We start from the raw sequence: 21,401 nt of genomic DNA, 5'->3' as shown, positions 1-21,401 counted from the left end.
TGAATCGGTACAGCCACTATGGAGAACAGTATGGAGGTTCCTTAAAAAACTGAAAATAGAATTACCATATGACCCAGCAATCCCACTACTGGACATATACCCAGAGAAAACCATAATGCAAAAAGACACATGAACCCCAATGTTCATTGCAGCACTGTTTATAACAGCTAGGACATGGATGCAACCTAGATGACCATCGACAGACGAATGGATAAAGAAGATGTGCATATATACAATGGAATATTACTCAGCCATAAAAAGGAATGAAATTGGGTCATTTGTAGCGACGTGGATGGATCTAGAGACTATCATACAGAGTGAAGTAGATCAGAAAGAAAAACAAATATCGTATATTAACGCATGTATGTGGAACGTAGAAAAATGGTACAGATGAACCAGTTTGCAGGGCAGAAATAGAGACACAGATGTAGAGAAAAAAGGTATGGACACAAAGCGGGGAAAGCGGCAGGAGGGTGGGGTCGTGGTGGGATGAATTGGGAGATTGGGATTGACGTGTATACACTAGTATGTATAAAATAGGTAACTAATAAGAACCAGCTGTATAAAGAAATAAAATTAGGAAAAAAAAGAAATCATAGGTCTCTTTCCCTGACAGCCTGCCCGACATGCTCAGGGCAGAGTCTGCAGAACAGAAAGGTGTGCTGAGGTCTGATTTCATTTTCTGCCAGGACACCACGCCATTGGAAGGATGGCAACCGCTTACTTGGTGCTGGGTCTTATTCTCCATGTGCCCCAGCTTCGTGTTCATCTTATCCTGAACCGACACCAGCTCTGCTTTGATCTCCTCCACAGTTGCCTCCAACTGATTCTCCAGCTTGTTGATCAGGGGTTCACATCGACAGCCATTTATTGGGGCCTAAGAGGGAAGCCAAAAAGGAATCAATCCAAGTCGTTCGTTCCTTCTGAGAATATGTGTCTGTCAGTACACCAGGGGACCACACGTGATGGAGGAGACTCATCCCTGTGGTAACTTTGGACTGACAGGCCAAGCCTTGGCTCCGTAGACGTTAAAGAAGATTCAGAGAGTGTAACATACGGTCCCAGTCCTCAAGCTGCTTTTATCTACTATCCGGCCTCAAGATTATCTATGCAGTACCTAAGGATGGTGCAGAGAGCTTTGTAACATCCCTGTGCTCTCCAGGCCTACGTGGCAGGAGGGTACTGCACAGTTTAGGTGGAGAGGGCCAGCTGGCTTATCTTCAAAGCTCATGCCTTCTGTAGTCACCACCGAAAGTGGACATTAGCCCCCAGCAACAGGGTTACACAGACACCTCGCTTACAGCCTACAGTCCTGCCCTGACAGGGCCCGGCAGGTACCTGCATCACTTTGCCGTCCTTGCCCCGGTACAGCGTGTAGAGCTGGTACGCTCTGAACTCGTGGGGGGCACCTGGGGGTGAACAGCGATGCCTGGGCCTCTTTTTAGGGTGACTGTGAGTGTGCGAGCTCTTCTGCTGTCCAGGCTGCTGGTCTGCTGGTGGGGTGGGGTCAGAAAACGCTGACGCCTGTGGGAGAGAAGGCGACAGCCACCGTGAGCGCCGTGACATCTGCGAGCCTGATGCCCAGCCAGTGGCTCCCGTCCGGCCCGCCTTGCTAGTCTCTCAGCGTTCTATGCCAGGTACGTGTCAGAAGAGTTGTACCAGCATGCTTACCTTGTGTCCACAGCCGGCCAGGGCTGAGTTCTGTGCTCTGGCTGCAAACCAGCAAGCAAGCCACGTGCAGTGGCTTTTTAGCTGCTGGGCATGACGCTACCCCAGGGCCCTCCGCCAGCCCTCCTCCCAGCCCTCTTGGCAGCTCTCACGTGCCTCCTGACCTTGGGCCTTGACTTTTTCTGCCTGTTGTCCTTTGCTCTGGGCTCCGGGGAGGCAGACAGGAAATCTTCTCTGGACTCTTCTTTTCTGGGTACAGCCTGTTCACTGCTATGGGTGTCTCCTGCTGAGACACTTCCCTACAGAGGAAAAAAAGCCCAGAAACCTCTTCTACTTGATCCCCCAGCCTTTTTCAATAACGGCATAAAATTTCCCAGCCTCCATCCACTAAAGGATCCCTGGGAATCTTTTCCAATGACAAATTTCAGACATAGGAAGCACTGCTTGGTGGATTTAACTGAACACCTGTGCTTTTCCTGGTGAGTTGAATGTTTGGTTTTTCATTTATTAGGTGCCAAACTAGATGTTGCCTTGGGTCTAACTCTATGTTCTGCAACTTTAGGAACGTAGTACACACAAAACACCTCAGCATTAGAGATTTTTTGGTCTTTTACATTTCAACAAAAAGACAACGCCACTCATTCTTTGATCTTGGACCCTCACAATTCACAGAGGAGAGTGAGAACCTTCTGAAATGAAAAAAAAAATCACATTTCTGGTCCTTGTGAGAACTTTTACAAGTTAATATGTACAATTCACACACAGGAACCAATGCGAGTTACGATGCCGTAACCCTGGAAACTGGTAAGATTTTCAAACAGAGAGAAAAACAAATAGTTGGTATAAAATTTTATGTGCCAGAAGTTGTCTCTATATCCTAGTCTTCTTCCTGGGAGAGTTGAAAGGCATGGTTCACTCCAGGGCTGCTGTGCACAGCTGTGCAAGCTGTTCACTGCACAAAGGCACCTAGCCGAGGGCATGAGTGGGGCTGAGGGAGCTGAAGTCCACCTTAGGCTCTATTCACCATACGTGCCCTGTGCTAGGCTGGTCTGCCCAGAAGGCATCTTTTGCTAATTTGCACAGAGGAGCCGTATGGGCTAGCACAGCCTCTGTTCACTCCCTAAGCGGAAGGAGAGGCAACAAGCTACGCCACTGGTCCTCCAACTGTAGTCCACACTGGAATCACCTGGAGGGCTTGTTCAAACACAGATTGCTGGGCCCTACCCCAGAGTTTCTGATCCAGTGGGTTTGGGGTGAGGCCCCCAAATTTGCATTTCTACCAAGGCGCCAGGTGACAAGTGGATCCACATTTTGAAAACCTCTGCTCTACATGATGAAGGGTGCGGTGCCAGAGAGGCTGTGCTGTCCACATGGAAGCGACAAGGCCACGGAGGCACAGGGCTCGCAAATACAGCCACACAGGGTGCTGGAAAAGACGGGCGGCATGGGAGTACACGGCCTGAAATCGTGGAGAGAAGACAAGAGGCCAGAAGGAAAGACGGACAAGATTTGAAGGACCCCGAGGAAAGGAGAGACAGAGGAGGGCCCAGCAGCCGCCAGACGGGCCCGGAGGAGGCAGGGAGACAGTTTCCCACCCTGGAAGTGGGCGGGAGGGCTACCCCCCCACCTTGCTTTGTGCCACATCATCTCTCGGCACAGACTGAGCTCTCCTCTCTTCCTTGAGCCTCTCTCTCTTTTTCCTCAGGCTTCGCCCACGACTGAAGCGCAAGACCTGAAGGAGGCAAGAGGCATCGTTACAAACCACTGGTGTGCGGGGACCTAATGGAGCCTCCAGCCGAGCCGTGGCGGGGGGCGGGGGAACCAGGCGTTCACATCAAACAAGCGCCTCTAGACCACCCACTATGCCTCCTACATCCTGTGCTGGGCGCTTAGGGTCCCAGAGACAGCAGGACATCATTCCTGACCTTGAGCTCACGGTCTAGGACAGCAACACTAACAGGCACTTAGCGATGGGCCAGGGCGTCCACGTAGGTGTGAGCAGGCCGTGCACAGCTCAGCTCCAGGGAGCATGGCTCACATAGACTAGGATGTGAACGGGGTCCCCTGGAGTGGTGCGACACAGCAGCCCTGTGCCAGGCACGGTCTATCTTGGGACACTGGACCTGATGTAGCCCATCAGATTTTCTCTTGGCCAAACTGTATCCAAGTCATATTCAAACATAACATTAATTCGAGCCTAACTGAGATGCACCTGTGAGCCATGGTACCAACCACGGGGCAGGAGTCTCTTCCCCCAAAAGAAGGCTGTGGTCTGCCCCTTCGAGGGCAGAGAGGTGGAATGGACACAGGCAAGTACACGTGGGACCCCACAGGTCCAGAGGGGCCCAGCAGCAGCTAGCTGGGGATCTTCAGGCAAGTGATTTGACCTCTCTGTGCTCTGTCTTCTCAACGTGAGAATGGGGAGCTGCCGGAATTAACCGAGACAACGTAGGTGGCCGGCGCGCCTTGGACCAGTGGTCCCTGGGGGTGTCTCCACCTGCCTGGGGGCCTTAGAGTGCTCAGCTGGAAGAGATGGTTAATCACGGAGTGCAGACCTGTGCGCTGGTGGAAACCTGCAACCCCTGGCTCAGGTCCACAGCCTTCTCCTCCAGACTCCCTAACTCCTGGTTCCAGGGTTCACTCCCCTTAAAAACCCAAGGGGGTCCAGACGGTGAAAGCACTTTCAAGGCCACACTATCTTTCTGCAATAAAACAATATTCCACTGTCTTCTTATACAGCTAGATAAGGGCTCTCTGAAGTTCAGCCTAGTGTTTTGCATCTCAATGTCAGACTTCCTTCTTGTGTTCATTAAATTCAAATGACACATCAGAGGACAAAAAAATCCTCCACGGGCAGTGGGTACCTCCTAAATGGAGAATTCCTGACAATACCTGCCTGCAGCTGAACCGGATTTTTAAATTATATACTCATCCCCTAAAGCCAGCAGTTCTGGAAGTGTCCAGGGACCCGAGTCCGTGAGGTTAAGATTATTTTCATAATATTACAACAACATTGGCATTTCTCATGCTCATTCTCTCATGAGTGTACTGTGGTGTTTGCCAGAAGCTACATCAGTGACATTACAATAGACTGCAGGCAGCAATAAAAGATGTCAGAATTCTAAGACAGTAAGGACATGAGCAAACAATGTCAAACAATGCTACTCTTCTCATTTTTGTTTTGAAAAAGTTTTTTCACAAAATGATGCTATTTATGTTGCTACAAAATGGACTTATTTTTAAATGAATATCTTTAATATTTCTAAATTTTATTTTCAAATACGGTAATTATTGATAGATATAAACTCCCATAAGCAGAGCTCTTTATGGGCCTCCGTAATATTTAAGGAAGTAAAAGGGTCCTTAGACCAAAAAGGTCTGAGAACCAATGTCCTCAGCTAAATTTTAGCCTCAGTAAGAAGTCGAGTCTGATGAAGGGAAGTAAGGCCCGTTGCTCATCTGCTTTATAGACACTTAGAACAGGACACAGCTCCAGAATCAGCCTGAAATTCACTTTCCAAAGCATTTGTGAACCACATCAATCAAAAATAAGAAGTAACACTCACTTCACCCAAACACAAAATAATCAGAAAAATTCCATGCTATTAGCCAATGAAAACGACTCTGCATGGCTCACAGCCTTTCTCAGGCCATCCACCAAATGTACCATCATCAATCTTTCCCACTTCACAGAAATCAGGAAATATTGATCTTAAGGCCTCGGAAAGAAGTATCCTCTTAGTACTGCTGTGAACCATCGAAATCCATGGTCAACTAGGTGCCAAGGCAAGGGGATTTCTCGTTTCAGACGAGACCATTTCTATAACCGCAGATCAACAGGACAGTATGCATGCAATTTTATGCATATTCCAAAGCTTTTTCTTTGCACTGAAAATAAGGGTTAGTATGTACAATTATGTAAAAAAAACAAAAACTTTTAAAATATCCTATTTATTTGCTATTCAATATGGGTGTGGAAAAACTAGCTTAAGTCATTTTTTTTTTAATGGAAATGCTAAAGGAGAACCACACAGGAAAATAGTCCACAAGACAGCTTTATCCCTGGGAATCGAGATTCCTGGGCTCTGGAAGATAAATGACAGGCAGGTTAAAGGCACATCAATCCTCGTGTGCCGGGGGACCCTCCATCCCACAAGACTTGATGATCCTTCACGTGGCTGAGCACGGAGCTAGCTGTCCATCAAACTGCCAGGCACTGAAATGCCAGGTAACTAACGGATTCTGACACTTATATAGCACCCTGTCCTCTTTTTTTTTTTTTTTTTTTTTGCGGTACACGGGCCTCTCACTGTTGTGGCCTCTCCCGTTACGGAGCACAGGCTCTGGACGCGCAGGCTCAGTGGCCATGGCTCACGGGCCCAGCCGCTCCGCAGCATGTGGGATCTTCCCGGACCGGGGCACGAACCCGTGTCCCCTGCATCGCCAGGCAGACTCTCAACCACTGCGCCACCAGGGAAGCCCCCCGACCGTGTCCCTTTTGATCTGCAAGAGACTAGCTTTTTTTTTTTTTAATCAGGATTCCCAAAGGTGATTCTGCTGAGGATTTGTTTGCAAACAGCTAGGCAGAGGTGGAGCCTTCTTCCAAAGGAGCACCCGACTCGCACCTGTCAGGAGCTCTGGATTTTCAGAGCCCACTGAGAAGGACCTTCTCCACAGGCAAGAGAGTGATTGATTTTGCAAGAGACAAAAATCTTAACCATTTCCAGAAACTGCTAGTTATATCAGGCATGTTTTTAAAACTTAAATGGAATCAAGGCCGTGCAGAACCCCAGGCTGGCTGGGATTGGGCCATGGTGCAGCAGGCTGGGGTCCGGACTCCCCTCTGGCTCCCTAAGACTTTGTCTTCCTGCAGCATTAGCCAGAATAAGGTGGAAAACCAATCAGTGTTTGCTGTAAGGTAAGAGACTAGCTCTAACTGGGAAATAACCTAAATGTCTAACATTAAGGAAATGGTTTAACAAGATACTGAACAGCAACCAAAGAAAGAATATTATGCTTCCACTGTGATAAATAACTGTAAAGACTACAGAACAGTTTCCTATTACACTTAGGATAAAGGGCATAATACTAAAGAGTATACACATTGTGGACACAACTATATAAAAATTATGTGTCTGTGGAAGGTACTATAAACAGTTATTTCAGGGTACTAAAATTATAAACAGCTTATAAATCATCACTATTAAATTTCTTTGTGACTTAGATCGTTTCAACCTCAACTAAGATATCAGTCATCTTCTTAAATTGAATGATGGCCAATATACCATTATTTAATAAAAAATGAGAAAACTATACGGTACTCAACTGCCTCTAGTGGACATTTACGGCTTTGTCTGCCCAGACCGATGCCTCATCCCACCTCTGTCTGGGAAATACTTCTCTTCTAACCATGTGGTCAAACGGATGCCACCATCTTCCTAAAGCACCTCTGCCCCACCTGTTCCGGGCATTTGCCCCAAGCTCGCCAATCGTGATCTTCTCCTACGATGTTTTACCGTTTTTATTTATTTTTTGGCCGTGCCGCACTCCATGTGGGATCTTAGTTCCCTGACCAGGGATTGAACCCGCGCCCCCTGCATTGGAAGCACTGAGTTTTAAACCACTGGACCACCAGGGAAGTCCCTCCTATGACTTTTTTTTTTTTTTTTTTTTTTGCGGTATGCGGGCCTCTCACTGTTGTGGCCTCTCCCGTTGCGGAGCACAGGCTCCGGACACGCAGGCCCAGCGGCCATGGCTCACGGGCCCAGCCGCTCCGCGGCACGTGGGATCCTCCCGGACCGGGGCACGAACCCGTGTCCCCTGCATCGGCAGGCGGACTCTCAACCACTGCGCCACCAGGGAAGCCCCCTCCTATGACATTTATAAACTGGAACTTTTCCCTGGCTGGGAAATTATGATTCAGGAAACTGGTTGTGACAATGATCCAGCCACAGAGAGGAAATGATGCCCATGTGTGAGAACAGCCTGCTGGGCCTGAGATCTCTGGTTCTAGGTATCCTGGAGGCTCATGTGGATTCCTACACTTCCTGCTGCCTGGACAGTAAGCCCATCTGTCCCCTTCTTAAGTTGGTATGAATTGGCTTCAGTAGATGGCAACCGGAGAATCCCAACGACCCTGCTGACCCCGCATAATCAATACAATGGAAAACGCAAAAAATCCTACCTGGGGCGCTTTAGTGAGGAGGAGAGCAACTTCCGGATTATTGTGGTAGCGGGCAGTCTCCAGTGGAGTCCGGCCTGCCTAAGGAAAGGCAAAGGGAGGACCAGTGAGTACGGAACAGCAGCCCCACGCATGCACAGCCCAGCGGGGACAGCTCTCCCAGGAACTAGCAACCCGGTCACACCAGCACCTACACATGTGCTCAGCAAAACACAACCGTGCATGTGACATGGTCCTGCTCTTGAGTCTCATCCATCCAACGGGAAGCCCAGTCACACCTGAGGACACAGGCACAGGGGGTAAGTGCTGACCAGGTGAGCAGCAGGTGTTCTGAGAGACAATGGTCAGGGGCACTGCTCACCCAGGAAGGCTTCCTGGAAAAGGGATTGAGGGAGGTAGACAAAACAGAACAGATGGGGTCAAGGTGGAACCTGTCACTTGAGAAAACACAAAGCATCATAAAAACCCAGCCAAGCGATACATCTTCCGGGAGTACAATGGAGAAAACACCTGGAAGGGCGGATCAGGGCCCAGCCACAGAGTCTCAGGAACTGGACTGTGAAAAACATTTAGGAAGCAATGGCCATAACAGAGACTCTAGAGAGATTAAAGCCCAGACCAGGAGTTGAAAACAGTGGGATTCTAAGGAAGGGAAAGGTGCTCATGGCATCATGGGAGAGGTACCACCAATCCAGGTACTAGAGCTGGGAGGGGGGACTACCAGCCTCGACACCCCCAACTCCCCAGACAACTGTTCCACCCCCAGTGCCCCACGAGTCTGTGCAATTTCAGGAGCACAGAGATTACAGGCCAACCTCGAGGAAGAGAGGGTGCCTGAGCTGGTGCCTGCTATAGGATGAGAGGGGGAGGGGAGGAGAGGAGGGAGACATTGAGAGAGAGGGCGTGAGAGAAGGTGATTTTAGAGAGAAAGCAGAGTTTTGAGGAAGATTAGCCTGGTGGCCATTTTTCTGAGGACTACATCTGTTTAAAAGGCCTGGAACTCACTTTCGGTAACATCCACTTGCCAGTTTACTTACACACCCCTGACCCTTTTTCATGCCAGGACATGCTCGCTGAGTTGTCTGAAGATGAGCCCTCAGGGTTTGTAACTCGTGGGGCTGCTGAGAGCAAGGGTTCCCTCAAGTCCACCCCCGGGGGCCCCAGGATCGTGGGGTCAGTGCCGCCGCACGGTCTTCCCGAGCGAGCCTGGGTGAGGCTGTGCTCTGGAGTCCGCAGGGGGTGGGGCAGCAACCACAGGCCCTGATCCAGAAAGGGGTGGGAGCACCTTTAGAAACCACTGTTGCAACTCCACTTACGTTATTGACGATGGTCCCATCTGCTCCGGCTTCCAGTAGGATTTTAACCACCTTCTTGTGATTTAGGGCAGCAGCAATATGAAGTGCTGTGTCTCCAGCCTGAAATTAATCAGAAGAAAGCCGGCTAAGCCCCATCGGATCGTGGCCCACAGGCCTCTGGCGTTTTAATTCCATGGCCTGGCGGTGGCTTTTCAAAGTCAAACTAAAATCTGTCTTAGACTGACTGACCTTGGCTAAAGTGTTATGTGGTTCTTTTATTATTTTTAACTCATACTTCATTTTTTATTTTTAAAATTTATTTTATTGAAGGATAGCTGATGTACAATGCTGTGATAATTTCTACCGTATGGCAAAGTGATTCCATTTTATAAATATATATATTCTTTCATGTTCCTTTCCATTATGGTTTATCACAGGATATTGAATATAGTTCCCTGTGCTATACAGTAGGACCTTGTTGTTTAAATGTGGCTCTTTTGAAAGAGACTCTGCAACTGAATGAACTTATGCATGAATACCACATTCCTTTCTGAGTGGAGATGCCAGAAATCACAGGACAGGATTAAATGCAGGGGGCAAAGTCATGCTGGGCCTGGGTTGCTGGGAATGGTGGGACCTGACCTGAAAGGCAGGATCACAGGCAGGTAGCCAGGAGCTCTGGACCCTGTCCCTCTGCCCAGGCAGGGAGTGGGCAGAGAACCCCTTGGTTTCTGAATTAGAATGAGCAGAAGCTTCAAAGATGGCTACTTGCACAGGCCCTGGAGTAATATCCCAGCCCTGCAGCCATCCTCAGGGATGTGCAAGGGCCACCTGGAATCATCCTGCAGGCCAGGGTGTTTTGTTTGGGTGGAGTCACTGAGAATCAGTATTCGCTTAACACCAGATGTTTTCAAACTCTTACCAAATAGCCTGTAAGTTTTCTGTTGTTTTTAACAAAAAAATATTTCAATCAACTGTGAAAGAAGGCTATGTCAAATGCAGCTTGGTGGGCCAGTTCCACATGCAAACTGTTTTTAATTCCCAAACAGAATGACATAAATAAGTCAGACCAATATAGAAGTGAAATCATTCATTCGTTCCTGGCAGGTGAACAAGTAAAGCATGAAAATCCCGCCATCCCAAGGCCCTCCTTCTCTGGTAAGTAGCCGCAGAAAGCGTTCATTTCATTCCTGAGTCACCTAGTTGTGTGTTTTGAGGGAAGCCCTGGAGCAGTGGTTTCCAGTCTCGCCTGCTCATTGGAATCAGCTGGGAAGCCTTAAAAACTACTGATGCCTGGGTCCCACACAGACACTGATTTAATTGGCCTGGAGTGTGGCTTGGGTCTGATGATTTCCCAAAGCTGGCAGGTGACTGTAATATACCACCCAGGTTGAGAAGCAGCACTGGTTGGCGAGGGCTGTTTGGGGTAACCTGATGAACCTAGAGTCCATGGCGACGCTGGAGAATGACAGAATTTAGCTATTTTATTAGGTCAGTGGTTCTCAATCCTGTCTGCACACTCAGGCCAGCAGCTTTTTAAAAATACCATTGCCTGGGCTTCCCTGGTGGCGCAGTGGTTGAGTCCGCCTGCCGATGCAGGGGACACGGGTTCGTGCCCCGGTCCGGGAAGATCCCACATGCCGCGGAGCGGCTGGGCCCGTGAGCCATGGCCGCTGAGCCTGCTTGTCTGGAGCCTGTGCTCCACAACGGGAGAGGCCACAATGGTGAGAGGCCCGCATACCGCAACAAACCAACAACAACAAAAAAATACCATTGCCTGGACCTCACCCCAAGATGTTCTGATCATTTATATTGGGGTGGGACTCAGGAATGGTATTTTTAAATCCTGTTGATTCTAATATGCGGCCAGGGTCAGTAACCACCATTATAGGGTATTTTTAATCTGAATCACAATCTTTTTTTTTTTAATTTCAGATTTACGTACCCAAACTCAAAAAAGTCAAACAATGCATTACTTAGGTATAGGTATCAATAAATAACAAGACAACTTTTTAAAAATCCACGTAACTACAAAAATCACATTTCCACAGAACACTAATAATCACAGATTTCAAAACCCCAGTATATGGCATAGATACTGATCAGGTGCCGAACTTTACAGAAAAGAGAGACTCCCCCAGCTCACATAAAGGTGGCAGTTCAGGTAAGAGAACTCAGGAGTCATGAGACACCTAACGCCCCTTCCTTATTTACTAAGCCACTCTTTCTTGTGGGTTTCCTTTTTAAAAATCACACTAAAAACAAAACCCACAGCAGGATCTCCAGAAAATGTTCACTATGCAAATGTGGTGATATGAACTGGAATGCTAAGGGCATGCTTTCTCCAGGAGGCCAGATAAACCAGGGCCACAGGAACTCCATGGGTCCTGCAAAGGCCAGCACTGGCCAAGTCCCAGGCTAGGAAAGGACACCACCCCCCAGCAGCCTCTGCTCCCGTCTGTGCCAACACACCTGCAGGTTAACCATGGGGAGGACACATGCACTGACCTGGTTCTTTTCATGGACAGAACAGAAAGCACTGAGGAGGAGCTTAATGATGGACAGGTGATTATAGCGCGCAGCAACGTGCAAACAGGTGTCGCCTGCCTGCGGACAGAAATCAAACTCTAAGCACAGTCTGAGCAGTTACAAAACAGAAGATAAAAAGAAAATATCCTTTAAAAGCTGGCAGGCTAGCATATATTCTTTAGAAGGTAACAGCCTGAATTGTAAGCATCTCCTTTATCACAGACGCTCACTCCACAACTCACAGCCCTTTTCTGTCCGCAGCCCTGCTTTTTCCCCACCATGCAGACTGTTTCAGGTTTCGTACACTGGATGCCTGCTCCCCATGAGACCTTCGCAAGAGCTAAGGGAGGCTCTGCTTAGCTGGCATTTACTAAGACTCAGCTGACCCCAGCCTCTCCTAAGACCCGAAGGCTCTGGAGTAACCTGATTAAGACCAACAGCACTGCTTTGGAAATGAGACTTTCCCATCACAGATCCATCATGGCTGAGAGGGCCAGGAGAGCAGGGTGAGCCGTTGGACTTTAAGAGCATGTACTCTAAAAAATTCAAGTGCATCCCATTTTAGTTGGACCCCAGTATCCCATGGGGAGCAATGTAGTCTAGGGAGCTGATGAGGAAGCAATCGTTGAGCATAAAACAGGGCATTCAGAAAAACTCGGGATCAGGACTTTCCTTAGTCCTGCTCCCAGAGAGAAAACAGAACTGGAGACAATGTGGTGACCTTCTGCAGTGCTCCCCTGGCGTTTCCAGTCAAGCTCTAGTTCTGTCTAGAGATGCTGGCCGTCAGCACAACCTTCTCCCCCCGGATTAAGAAGAAACCAAGCTCAAAGCTGAAGTTCAGAGCATTCTCAGAACCACTTTAGATGAGCCTGCCCCCAATCAGAGGGGCCCCGGCTAAAGCCATTTTTGAGAGAAGCCTCAGATTCTCTTGTCACATGGCTGAGACACGGGCTTCATGAAGGAAATGCAGCTCTGTGGAGGGAGGAGGGATACCCACGGCACCTTGTAGGTCAGGCACCTCTAAGAACTACTGGCCCATCAGCTCGTCCCAAGGATGCCTCAGTAATGGATTTGTAGACGCCGGGCATGGAGCATCAGAAGGCCTCCCGGGTATAGCACCAACCAGTATTTGCTAAGAGTTTTCAGGAAGCCTCTGCGGGCAGAGGCTTCCTGAAAACAATTAGCTTCGTTCCTAAACTCATATGCGAGACACCTGCTGTGCGCAATAAAACAGACTGCAAGGCTGAGAGGCAAGGGAGCAAGGATGGGAGAAAAGCAGTGTTTCCGAGTGTTGAGTCCTCTTCCCATCCCCCTAAAGGACTCCTTAGGAATTAGCAAAAAATGAATACTTTCTCGGCAGCCCCCGAACCCTTTTTACTGTCTACATGTGAACTCTAGCATGCTTGCAGGGTTACTTTCCGAGGCGACATGAGACAGAGCGGGGGAGGTCGGTTTTGTCCACCCACGTTATTTTTGAGGTCGGCGCGGGAGCCGCCCAGCAGGAGGACGCGTGTGCTCTGGGCGTGGCTATTCTGGCAGGCCAGGTGCAGAGCCGTGTTCCCCGCCTGGGAGGGAAGCAGACAGAAGGAAGCACACGTTAGCAACCCCTCCTCCGCGGGCCCTTGCCGGGGCCCGAGGCTTACTCACAGAAGAGTCAAGGCTCACGTTCTCTGCTTCCCGATCGGTGGTCCCAGGGCTTCAGTGGCAAGAACATTTAATTGGGAATCCAAACGGGCAGAAGAGTCACATCACTCATAGAAACCTTGGTTCCAAGATCCTGGCTCTGCCACTTAACTCGTTGCAAGCTACTGGGCAAGGCTCTTAATTGAATTCCTTACCTGTAAAATGGAGCGTGACTCCTACATGCTGAGGCTGTGAGGATTGATTCGGAGAGCCTAGGGGAGCATCTTCTTAATGGCAGAGTGCTGTGCACGTGCACGAGGTTGTTCCTCTTAGCGACAAGAGGAACACAGAGGAGAGCCGTGTTAGGGTGGCTGTTGGTTGGCTACCCTACCAACAGGGTCAGGAAGGCAAACAGGCCACATCCGACACTGCAGGCTAAAGGTTAACAGAATTTGCAAGCCTTTTTAAATCTTGGGTTTTTCTTGAAACATCAAAATTTGAACTACGGACAAGGCCTCCACCCAACAGGCCATAGTACAACTGCATCTGTCACTTCCCACACAGATGGAGACCCTCTTGCTTTTGGACTCTACCTTCAAGGTCAAAATGGCAACCAAAGGTCAGAATCATGTCCACAGTAACGTTGCAGAAAGAATTTTTGACAAGAGAACTCTTTGAAACTATGGGAATAAGGCCTGCAAGGCTGCTGCTAACCCCTAGAAAAGCAACAAGAGAAACAGGCAACGTGATTTGGTGTCTGCCTGCAAGGACTCAGGAGATTAAATACATAAGCTCAATGTTTGTTCTGCTGAGCTTAAAAGCTGCGTCAGGCCTGCAGCTGCGGGCTCAGAGCTATCAGCCTGCCTGTTTAGGGCTTTTCCCTGGCCTGCTTTACTCCTGTCTGGATCACACAGCACTGTCTGCCCATACTCAAGGATGGTTTATATTCCTTCCCTTTAAAAAGACAAATGAGTTTTTAAAAATAAAGGGAAACTGTGTGCTGCTGGGTCACTCACTCCCCTCTCACCACCTTAGCTCTAACCAGCCTGGGCAGTCTTCCTTCCTTGCTGTTACCTCCAGGAACGTGGTGAGTTCTAAGCCCGAGAGTTGCGGGAGCTCGTCCGTCAGTCATCAACCCGCGGCTGCAGTCTGGAGTCACCTGGTGGGGGGCCTTTAAATAGACCAGTGCGCAGACGCAACTCTGATGGCCCCGCCCCAGGGGGTTGGGCCAGGCCAATTGGGTGTAGGCACTGAAAGGCCGGCATGCTGGGAAACTCCACCCCCAGCTCAGGGCAAAAAACGGTACAGCTGGTCACCCCAGGCCTGGTCATCAGGTGGGTTTGGTTTTCTCCCCTCTCCCCGTGTTTTTAAAGTTTCCCTGGAGATTTTAAAGCGCAGCCGGGTAGAGAACCACTGCTAGCTTAGTCCTCCAAAATGAAGGGTCTGCCAATGTTTTAAACACTCCGCTCCCTGTGGCAAGGCTCAGGGCTCAGCTTGGTATGATTCTCAGTGCACATAGAGAAGGTTGTCTCAAAGCTGCTGGCTTCGTGGGAGTCATTAAATGTGTTGAATAAATGACTGAAATAAAAGAAATCTGATGGCTGTAGAAATATACCAAAATTTACTTTGCCAATAAAAAAAATCAATTATGCTGAAAAGCATTTGGATGAAGAAAATGAAAAGACATGGGTTAGAATACAGATTGTGGTACATCCATACAATGGAACGTTACTCAGCAATAAAAAGGAATGAACTAATCACACACGAAACAATATAAGACTCTCAAAACCACTGTACAAAGTGAAAGACGTCAGATGCAAAAGGCTGCAATGTCAAAACCTGAAATTAAAAACAACTGTGACCTAGGTAGCTATACATAGCAGGCATTTTCCCCACCCTGAGTAATGAGTACTGATCTCCCTGACAAGGGCTGCTATACTTTGCCGAGTAAGGACCTTTCTTATACAACGGAATATTATTCAGCCTTTAAAAAAGAAAGAAATCCTGTCATTTGCGACAACATGGGTGAACCTAGGGCAATACACCAAGTGAAATAAGTTAGGGAAAGACAAATACCGTATGATTTCACGTCTACGTGGAATCTAAAAAAAAAAGATGGACTGGTAGAAACAGAGTAGAAAAGTGGCTGCCAGAAGCTGGGGTGTGGAGAAATACACAGAGGTTGGGAAAAAGGCATAAACTTTCAGCTGTAAGATGAACAAGGCCTGAGGATCTAATGCGTAACGTGGTGACCACAGCTGATAACACTGTCTTCTATAATTGAAGCTTGTTAATTGGAGAACTTAAATGTTCTCACACACACACAAAAGGTAAATATGTGAGGTGATCAATGTGTTCATTAACCCCTGGGAATTATCAAATCATCACGTTGTACACTTTGAATATCTTACGATTTTATTTGTCGATTATACCTCAATAAAGCTGGGGGAAAAAAAAAAGAGAAGGACCTTCTAGAGGCTTCCGCAGAGGCTGTGGCTGGTGCAGAATGGAAGTCCCTCTTCTGGGACGGCACCTCACCTGTGCTTCCAACAGCCCCTGCTGCTTTATCTAGAGAGAGGACACATGGCTTCCCACACAATACTTTTGGGGCCCTGCAGGGGACAGGAGGGAGCGTGGTGGAGACCCACCAGGGCTGGTTTACGGCCCTAATTGTGTCACAAACGAATCACGTTATCTTACAAAAGACTACTAGCTCCCAGCTTAGGCCTCCCTATCCATTAACTGGAAACCACCTACTTCGAGTTGGTATAATGTTCCAGACCATGTACCACCTGGAAGAAATGGAGAGCCACCAGCGTGCCAGGCAGTGAGCCAGGCATTACTGGAGGTGTTACGATGCATGGCTTGCTGCTTTCCTCAAGCTTTCGGCCCCTGAGGGAACCATGAGAAACATCTCACCAGTCAACACAGCACAGAGCTGTGTGCAGTCCAAGAGAGCCCGCTAAAAAACCGCCCGATGGGCCTGTGGGGACTGGGCTGGAGGTCAGTGGGCAGCAAGGAACAGGGTACCCCGAGGGAGGGGGCAGCGGGAGGGGATGGTGAGCCCACACTGCTGTGCAGGAGGTACAGGCCAAGCTCTCCCAGAGAGACAACAGCAACAGAGGCCGAGGCCACTCTGGGGAGGCCCCAGGCAGATGGGCCAGTCTGCTGTGAAGCTTCTAAACTAGTCCAGGGACACACTAATAACGAGCACGGAAGGAGAGGGACGGAGGAGAGAGGGGTGACAGAGGACAACGAGAGAGAGGAGAGGCTGCTGTCCTTTCCTGTCCCCACAGGACCGCACACTCATAGACCGACGGGACAGCAGGGAAGCCGCAGCGCTCACGGGAGGCCGGGGCCCCAGGTAGGTCCTCCTCCCCACCACGTGGACCCCGTGCATCGCTCCCACCGAGGAGCTGCAAGCTTTCAATTCCCACCAGGTTCCGCGGCCCTGAGCCCTCGCCCTGCTCAGGGAGAGGAGGCTCCCGCCGGGAAGGCAGGCGGGCGTCCTCACCTGTGGCCGAGGGGATCTAGCACCTGCCGGGCCTCACCTTGTTCTTGGCAAGCACGTTGGCTCCCGCTTTAACGAGCAGCTTGGCAGACTGGCTGAAACCGTGCCAGGACGCTTCATGCAGGGCCGTGTTCCCGTCCTGGGGAGCACACACAGGAGAAAGCACATGAGCTGGGCCCGATCCGTCTCACTGCCGTCAACAGAGCACACGGTACTTCAGGGCACAAGCAGGGGCCTTTCTCCGCCGGGGCTTCTCACCTGAACCACAGAACCCAGGCAGTGATTTGAGTGGTCAGTTTCTCCACTCTTCCAGAAACGGTTCCAGGTGCGTTCTAGATTTAGGATGTATTACAGTGGATGACTTCAGGCATTAGGGCTTGAGTCTCTCCGGGAACCCAGGGTGAGAAAGGCTCCAGGGCCCATGCACAGCTCATATGTAACAGAAAGTAGCATCAGGAGATACAATGCCCCTTTCTCCCCACCTCTATGGCCCCTGAGGGCCTCCTCTGCTCTGCTCTGGCCCCAGAGAGAACCCTGCAAAGGTCAGGCAAATGAAGAGTCCAGCTTCACAAGTTCCAGGGCCCCAAGGGCAGACAGGTAGATTCCACTGCTCCTTTTTCTTCCCCCAAATCTAATCTCTCCCAGTTTAATCCAAAAGCCTCAGGGCCCCAAACAAATGAGCAGGCACTGAGAACAGTGATCTATCTGTAAATAAGGTAAACGAGTGTCCTCAACGGGTGGTTTTTCAATAGAAATCAACCCATTAAACATAGCTTGTATTTGCTTAACTTACTATTAAAAAAAGACATATTAAGTGCAATGAACTGCATGGGGTGGGACCTGGGATTAGGGGTGAAGGGACGGGGGCACAGATAGGAGAGATGGAAACGCCCTCCTGGCTGTTCCAGGCCAGGCACAGGGCCGTCAGCTGGCGGCAGTGCAGGGACAGTGTCCAACTGCGCCCAGGCTCTGGCTTAGACATTCATTCAACACAGTAAGCCACGGGCCTGACATTGCTGACACCCACAGGGGAAGTCTAGGGTCTCGAGGGCTGTACCAAAGGCCAGGTGATGGGAATGGTGGTGGCGGATATGTGGCCCGGAAGCAGGAAGCAGAAGGAAGAGTGAAGGGGGTCCCGGGTGGGAACACTTCTGGGTGCTGGTAATGACCTCCTTCTTGATGTGGGGGCTCACACAGATGAGCTCAGGCAGTGCAAACTCACTGAGCTGCACACGTATTAGTTGTGCACCTTTCTGTATATGTATGTTACACTGTAATAAAAGGTTGTTTAAAAAAAGTGGACAGAGGCCAGATTGCACTTAATTGCAAAGTCCTATGTTTTAAGATGGTTTGACAATTTAAAAACACTGGGACAATTTAAAAACACTATGTCATTGGGATTTTTTAAAGACTTGATTTTGCTTATTTTCTCTTCCAGTGTAGTTTAAATAAATTAACTCACTCCGTTATCTTAAAAAAAAAAAAAAAGGAAACAGGCTGGGGCACATCCCTTCCCCCACCCAGGCCTCCAAAGGTCACTAATTCTAGACTTTTTTCCTTCACCATTTATATTTATGTGGTTGCCCACTGCTGCCACAGAACAGAGGGATGAGTTTTTTAAAAATTCAATATCAGATACTCTTTCAGAGGAACCCTGGGACGATTTCCTCATGTTAAGGCATGAGAGCTGACTCAGGAATGACAGCATCTCACGAGCTCGGCAGGTCCCAAAGAGGGTCCTCAGGCTGACCCATCCCACTTCCCTCCTCACCTTGTCCTGTCGGTCCAGAGCACAGCCCTCCTGGATGAGCGCCGCGATGACCTCGGTGTTCCCCACCACCGTGGCCCGGTGCAAGGCGGTCTGATCCCCCTGCGGGTGGCGGGGAGACAGGGACAGCAGTCAGCCCTCCCCGGCCCCTCACCACTCGCTCCCTCCCTCCACCCGACACAGGGACATCCCCATCACCGCGTGCCAGCCGGGCTTGGTGGGCTGGTTAGTAGACAGTGCATGCCTGGAGAGTCATTTTGTTCACAAACTCAGTGGTAACCCTAAGCCAACTGCAGAACAGCCCTGGGCCGCAGAGCCGACCTCTGGATGAGGGCCACGCCAGGGGACGGCAGTGTGACTGTCACATCTGTGAAGACTGGGTCAGCGGGCTGGGCTGTGTGCTGTGCAATGGAACCAGCAATGCCTGGAATCTCTACTCCCTGCGGAGGCCTCCCGTTCCCCAGGGTCAGAGGACTCACTGGCCTGCTCTGTCAGCTAGCGGCACTCACGACCGGAGAGCGGGTGTACGTGTTGATTGGCCCTGGCCTAGAGCAATGCAGGGGTTACGCTAGGACATCTGAGGAGGCCAGGGGCTCAGGCTGTCACTGCACGTCTCTCAGAAGCCTCTTCTGATGTTTCAGGACAGCATCCTCGCTGATTTATGCTGCATTTGACCCCCTTCTCTGTGATCAGATTCCTGGGATTGCTGACCTGCTTTTTCTGTCAGGGCACCAAAGGGAACTTGACTCTTCCCCTAATTGCAGTTGAGAGAAGGACTAAAATCCCAGAAGTAAGACCATCAAGTCTGTAGCAAGAGAGAGTTCTGAAGTCTCTGAGGGCACATCTTATCTCTGACAGGCACTCAGGATATCAAGTCCAGCCTGGGGCGCAGGCTTGAATGGGGAGATGCGTGAACGGTGTGGAAAACTCCTGGTGGGACGGAAGGGGTGCAGGGCAAGAGGGTCAGGAGATGTGCGTCACGCATGGCCTTGGGAGACACCTGTCACCTTGCTGGACTTCAGGTTCTTCACCTGTGAAAGGAGGCAAGGTCCCTCCCTGCCCTTCTTGGGGTCTATGATGTGGTTGGCAAGAGTTTTACATAAACAGTTTTCTGGTGGAACACTGGAGGGGCAAAGGATATGCCCTGGGGCACTCCTGGTCCTTAGCCCGAGAGAGGAAAGACAATTAGAAGACAGAAAACATGGAGGATTTTTAAAGAAGGATGCACTGCTACCTATAAACTGCCTTAATCGAATGCTGAATCTACTTACATCCCTGGAACCTGTAACAAATGACAATGCACTTTAAAAGCACTTAATCCAAAAAAAAGTTCTGGGGATGGATGGTGGTGATGGTTTTGTAACAATGGGAATGTACTTAATGCCACTGAACTGTACACTTAAAAATGGTTAAGATGGTCAATTTTATGTTATGTATAGTTTATGACAGTAAAAAAGTACTTAATCCTATTTAAAAACCAAATTCACATTCTTAAAATTTTAAAAAATCTCCCTTTAAAAATCCATGAGGGGAGGGACTTCCCTAGCGGCACAGTGTTAAGAATCCACCTGCCAATGCAGGGGACATGGGTTCGAGCCCTAGGTCCGGGAACATCCCACATGCCGCGGAGCAACTAAGCCCGTGCGCCACAACTACTGAGCCTTGCTCTAGAGCCCGTGAGCCACAACTGCTGAGCCCACGTGCCACAACTACTGAAGCCCACGCACCTAGAGCCCGTGCTCCGCAAGAGAAGCCACCGCAATGAGAAGCCCGCACACCGCAACTAGAGAAAGCCAGCACACAACAACAAAGACCCAACACAGCCAAAACAAAAACAAAAAACAAAAAAAGAAACATGAGGGGAAATGATTTTTATTTTCTTCCTTATACTTTTTAATACTTTCCAACATTTTACACATATAATTTCTAGCATCAGGAAAAACTGCTATTTATTAAAAGTCTAAGCTGTACCAATATACCAGGAAAGGGACTGTCCATGTCTCAGAAGCTTTTCTCACTGTTCATTCTGCAGTGATGGATCCAGACCTCCACCCTCCCATTACCATGATTCCATCCACTGTCCACTGCATTCTGTCACCAAACCCTCCCCTTGGTATCCTAAGCTATTATTCCCATTACAAATGAGCTTTAGCCTTGGTTTTCTTCTCACCCACCTTTCCAAGACCCCTTACTCAAAGAGGACCCTTTCTGTGTGCCATGCAGTCAAAAGCAGAACATGGCCACTGGGTCAGTGTTTGCACAAGGTGTGCGAAGCCATCACACCTCGTCTTCAAACAACTTAGGAAGTGTTTCCAGATGAGGTGTACTTAGTAATCATGAAAAATTGCCCAGTCTTAACTTTTTAAAACTTCTATAAGAATCTCCCAGACTGCCTGTTTCTCTACCAGCATGGTGATGGGTTTTCCCAAAATGGACCCCAAGTGCAATTTGTTACTGACCTGATAAGAAATGTGGTGCCCTGTTCTCAGCAACAAAAGTGAGGCTGCAGCCCCTCCTTCAGGGTAAACACCGCCTCAGTCAGATTTCTAATCATTAGAGGCCTTTTACACTCCCCACAAGCTGCCGGCATTGTAACTAGCACTCCTTGGCCCAGTCAGAACAACCCTTTTACGTAACCAAATGTAACCATTCTGTGCATGTTCTGCATAAAGTGTGGGCAGTGTGGGCCACTCCTGCTGCTAAGTCAAGGTGCAGTCTGATGTCAGCCTGGCTTCAAGTCAAATGCTTTATTGTGTTTCACGGGCTGCCACTAAATCATGAGTTGAGGCAGCTTTGGAGCCAGAATGTCACCAGTATTTATTACTT

The 21,401-nt window shown here is 49.3% G+C and overlaps 1 protein-coding gene across 4 annotated transcripts in view; it reads right to left on the bottom strand.

Moving 5' to 3' along the window:
• ANKRD6 (ankyrin repeat domain 6) overlaps positions 1 to 21,401 on the bottom strand; it is a 222,702-nt gene that overhangs the window by 50,577 nt on the left and 150,724 nt on the right. For 2 of the 4 annotated variants that reach the window (XM_082669179.1, XM_082669178.1), the window contains 10 exons: positions 18,579 to 18,677; positions 16,848 to 16,946; positions 13,140 to 13,238; positions 11,653 to 11,751; positions 9,166 to 9,264; positions 7,853 to 7,930; positions 3,296 to 3,400; positions 1,833 to 1,967; positions 1,339 to 1,524; positions 725 to 877 (listed from right to left, as the gene is read on the bottom strand). In XM_082669179.1, coding sequence (XP_082525305.1) covers positions 725 to 877; positions 1,339 to 1,524; positions 1,833 to 1,967; positions 3,296 to 3,400; positions 7,853 to 7,930; positions 9,166 to 9,264; positions 11,653 to 11,751; positions 13,140 to 13,238; positions 16,848 to 16,946; positions 18,579 to 18,677 — 1,152 coding nt within the window. The remainder of the gene's footprint in view (positions 1 to 724; positions 878 to 1,338; positions 1,525 to 1,832; positions 1,968 to 3,295; positions 3,401 to 7,852; positions 7,931 to 9,165; positions 9,265 to 11,652; positions 11,752 to 13,139; positions 13,239 to 16,847; positions 16,947 to 18,578; positions 18,678 to 21,401) is intronic. The other 2 variants (XM_082669181.1, XM_082669180.1) reach the window with 1 other exon arrangement.

The sequence above is a fragment of the Grampus griseus genome (genome assembly GCF_964374135.1).
Source record: "Grampus griseus genome assembly, chromosome: 13".
NCBI classification, from domain to species: domain Eukaryota; kingdom Metazoa; phylum Chordata; class Mammalia; order Artiodactyla; family Delphinidae; genus Grampus; species Grampus griseus.
Note: the sequence above shows the minus strand (reverse complement) of the source record. Positions and strands in the feature narration are given on the sequence as shown.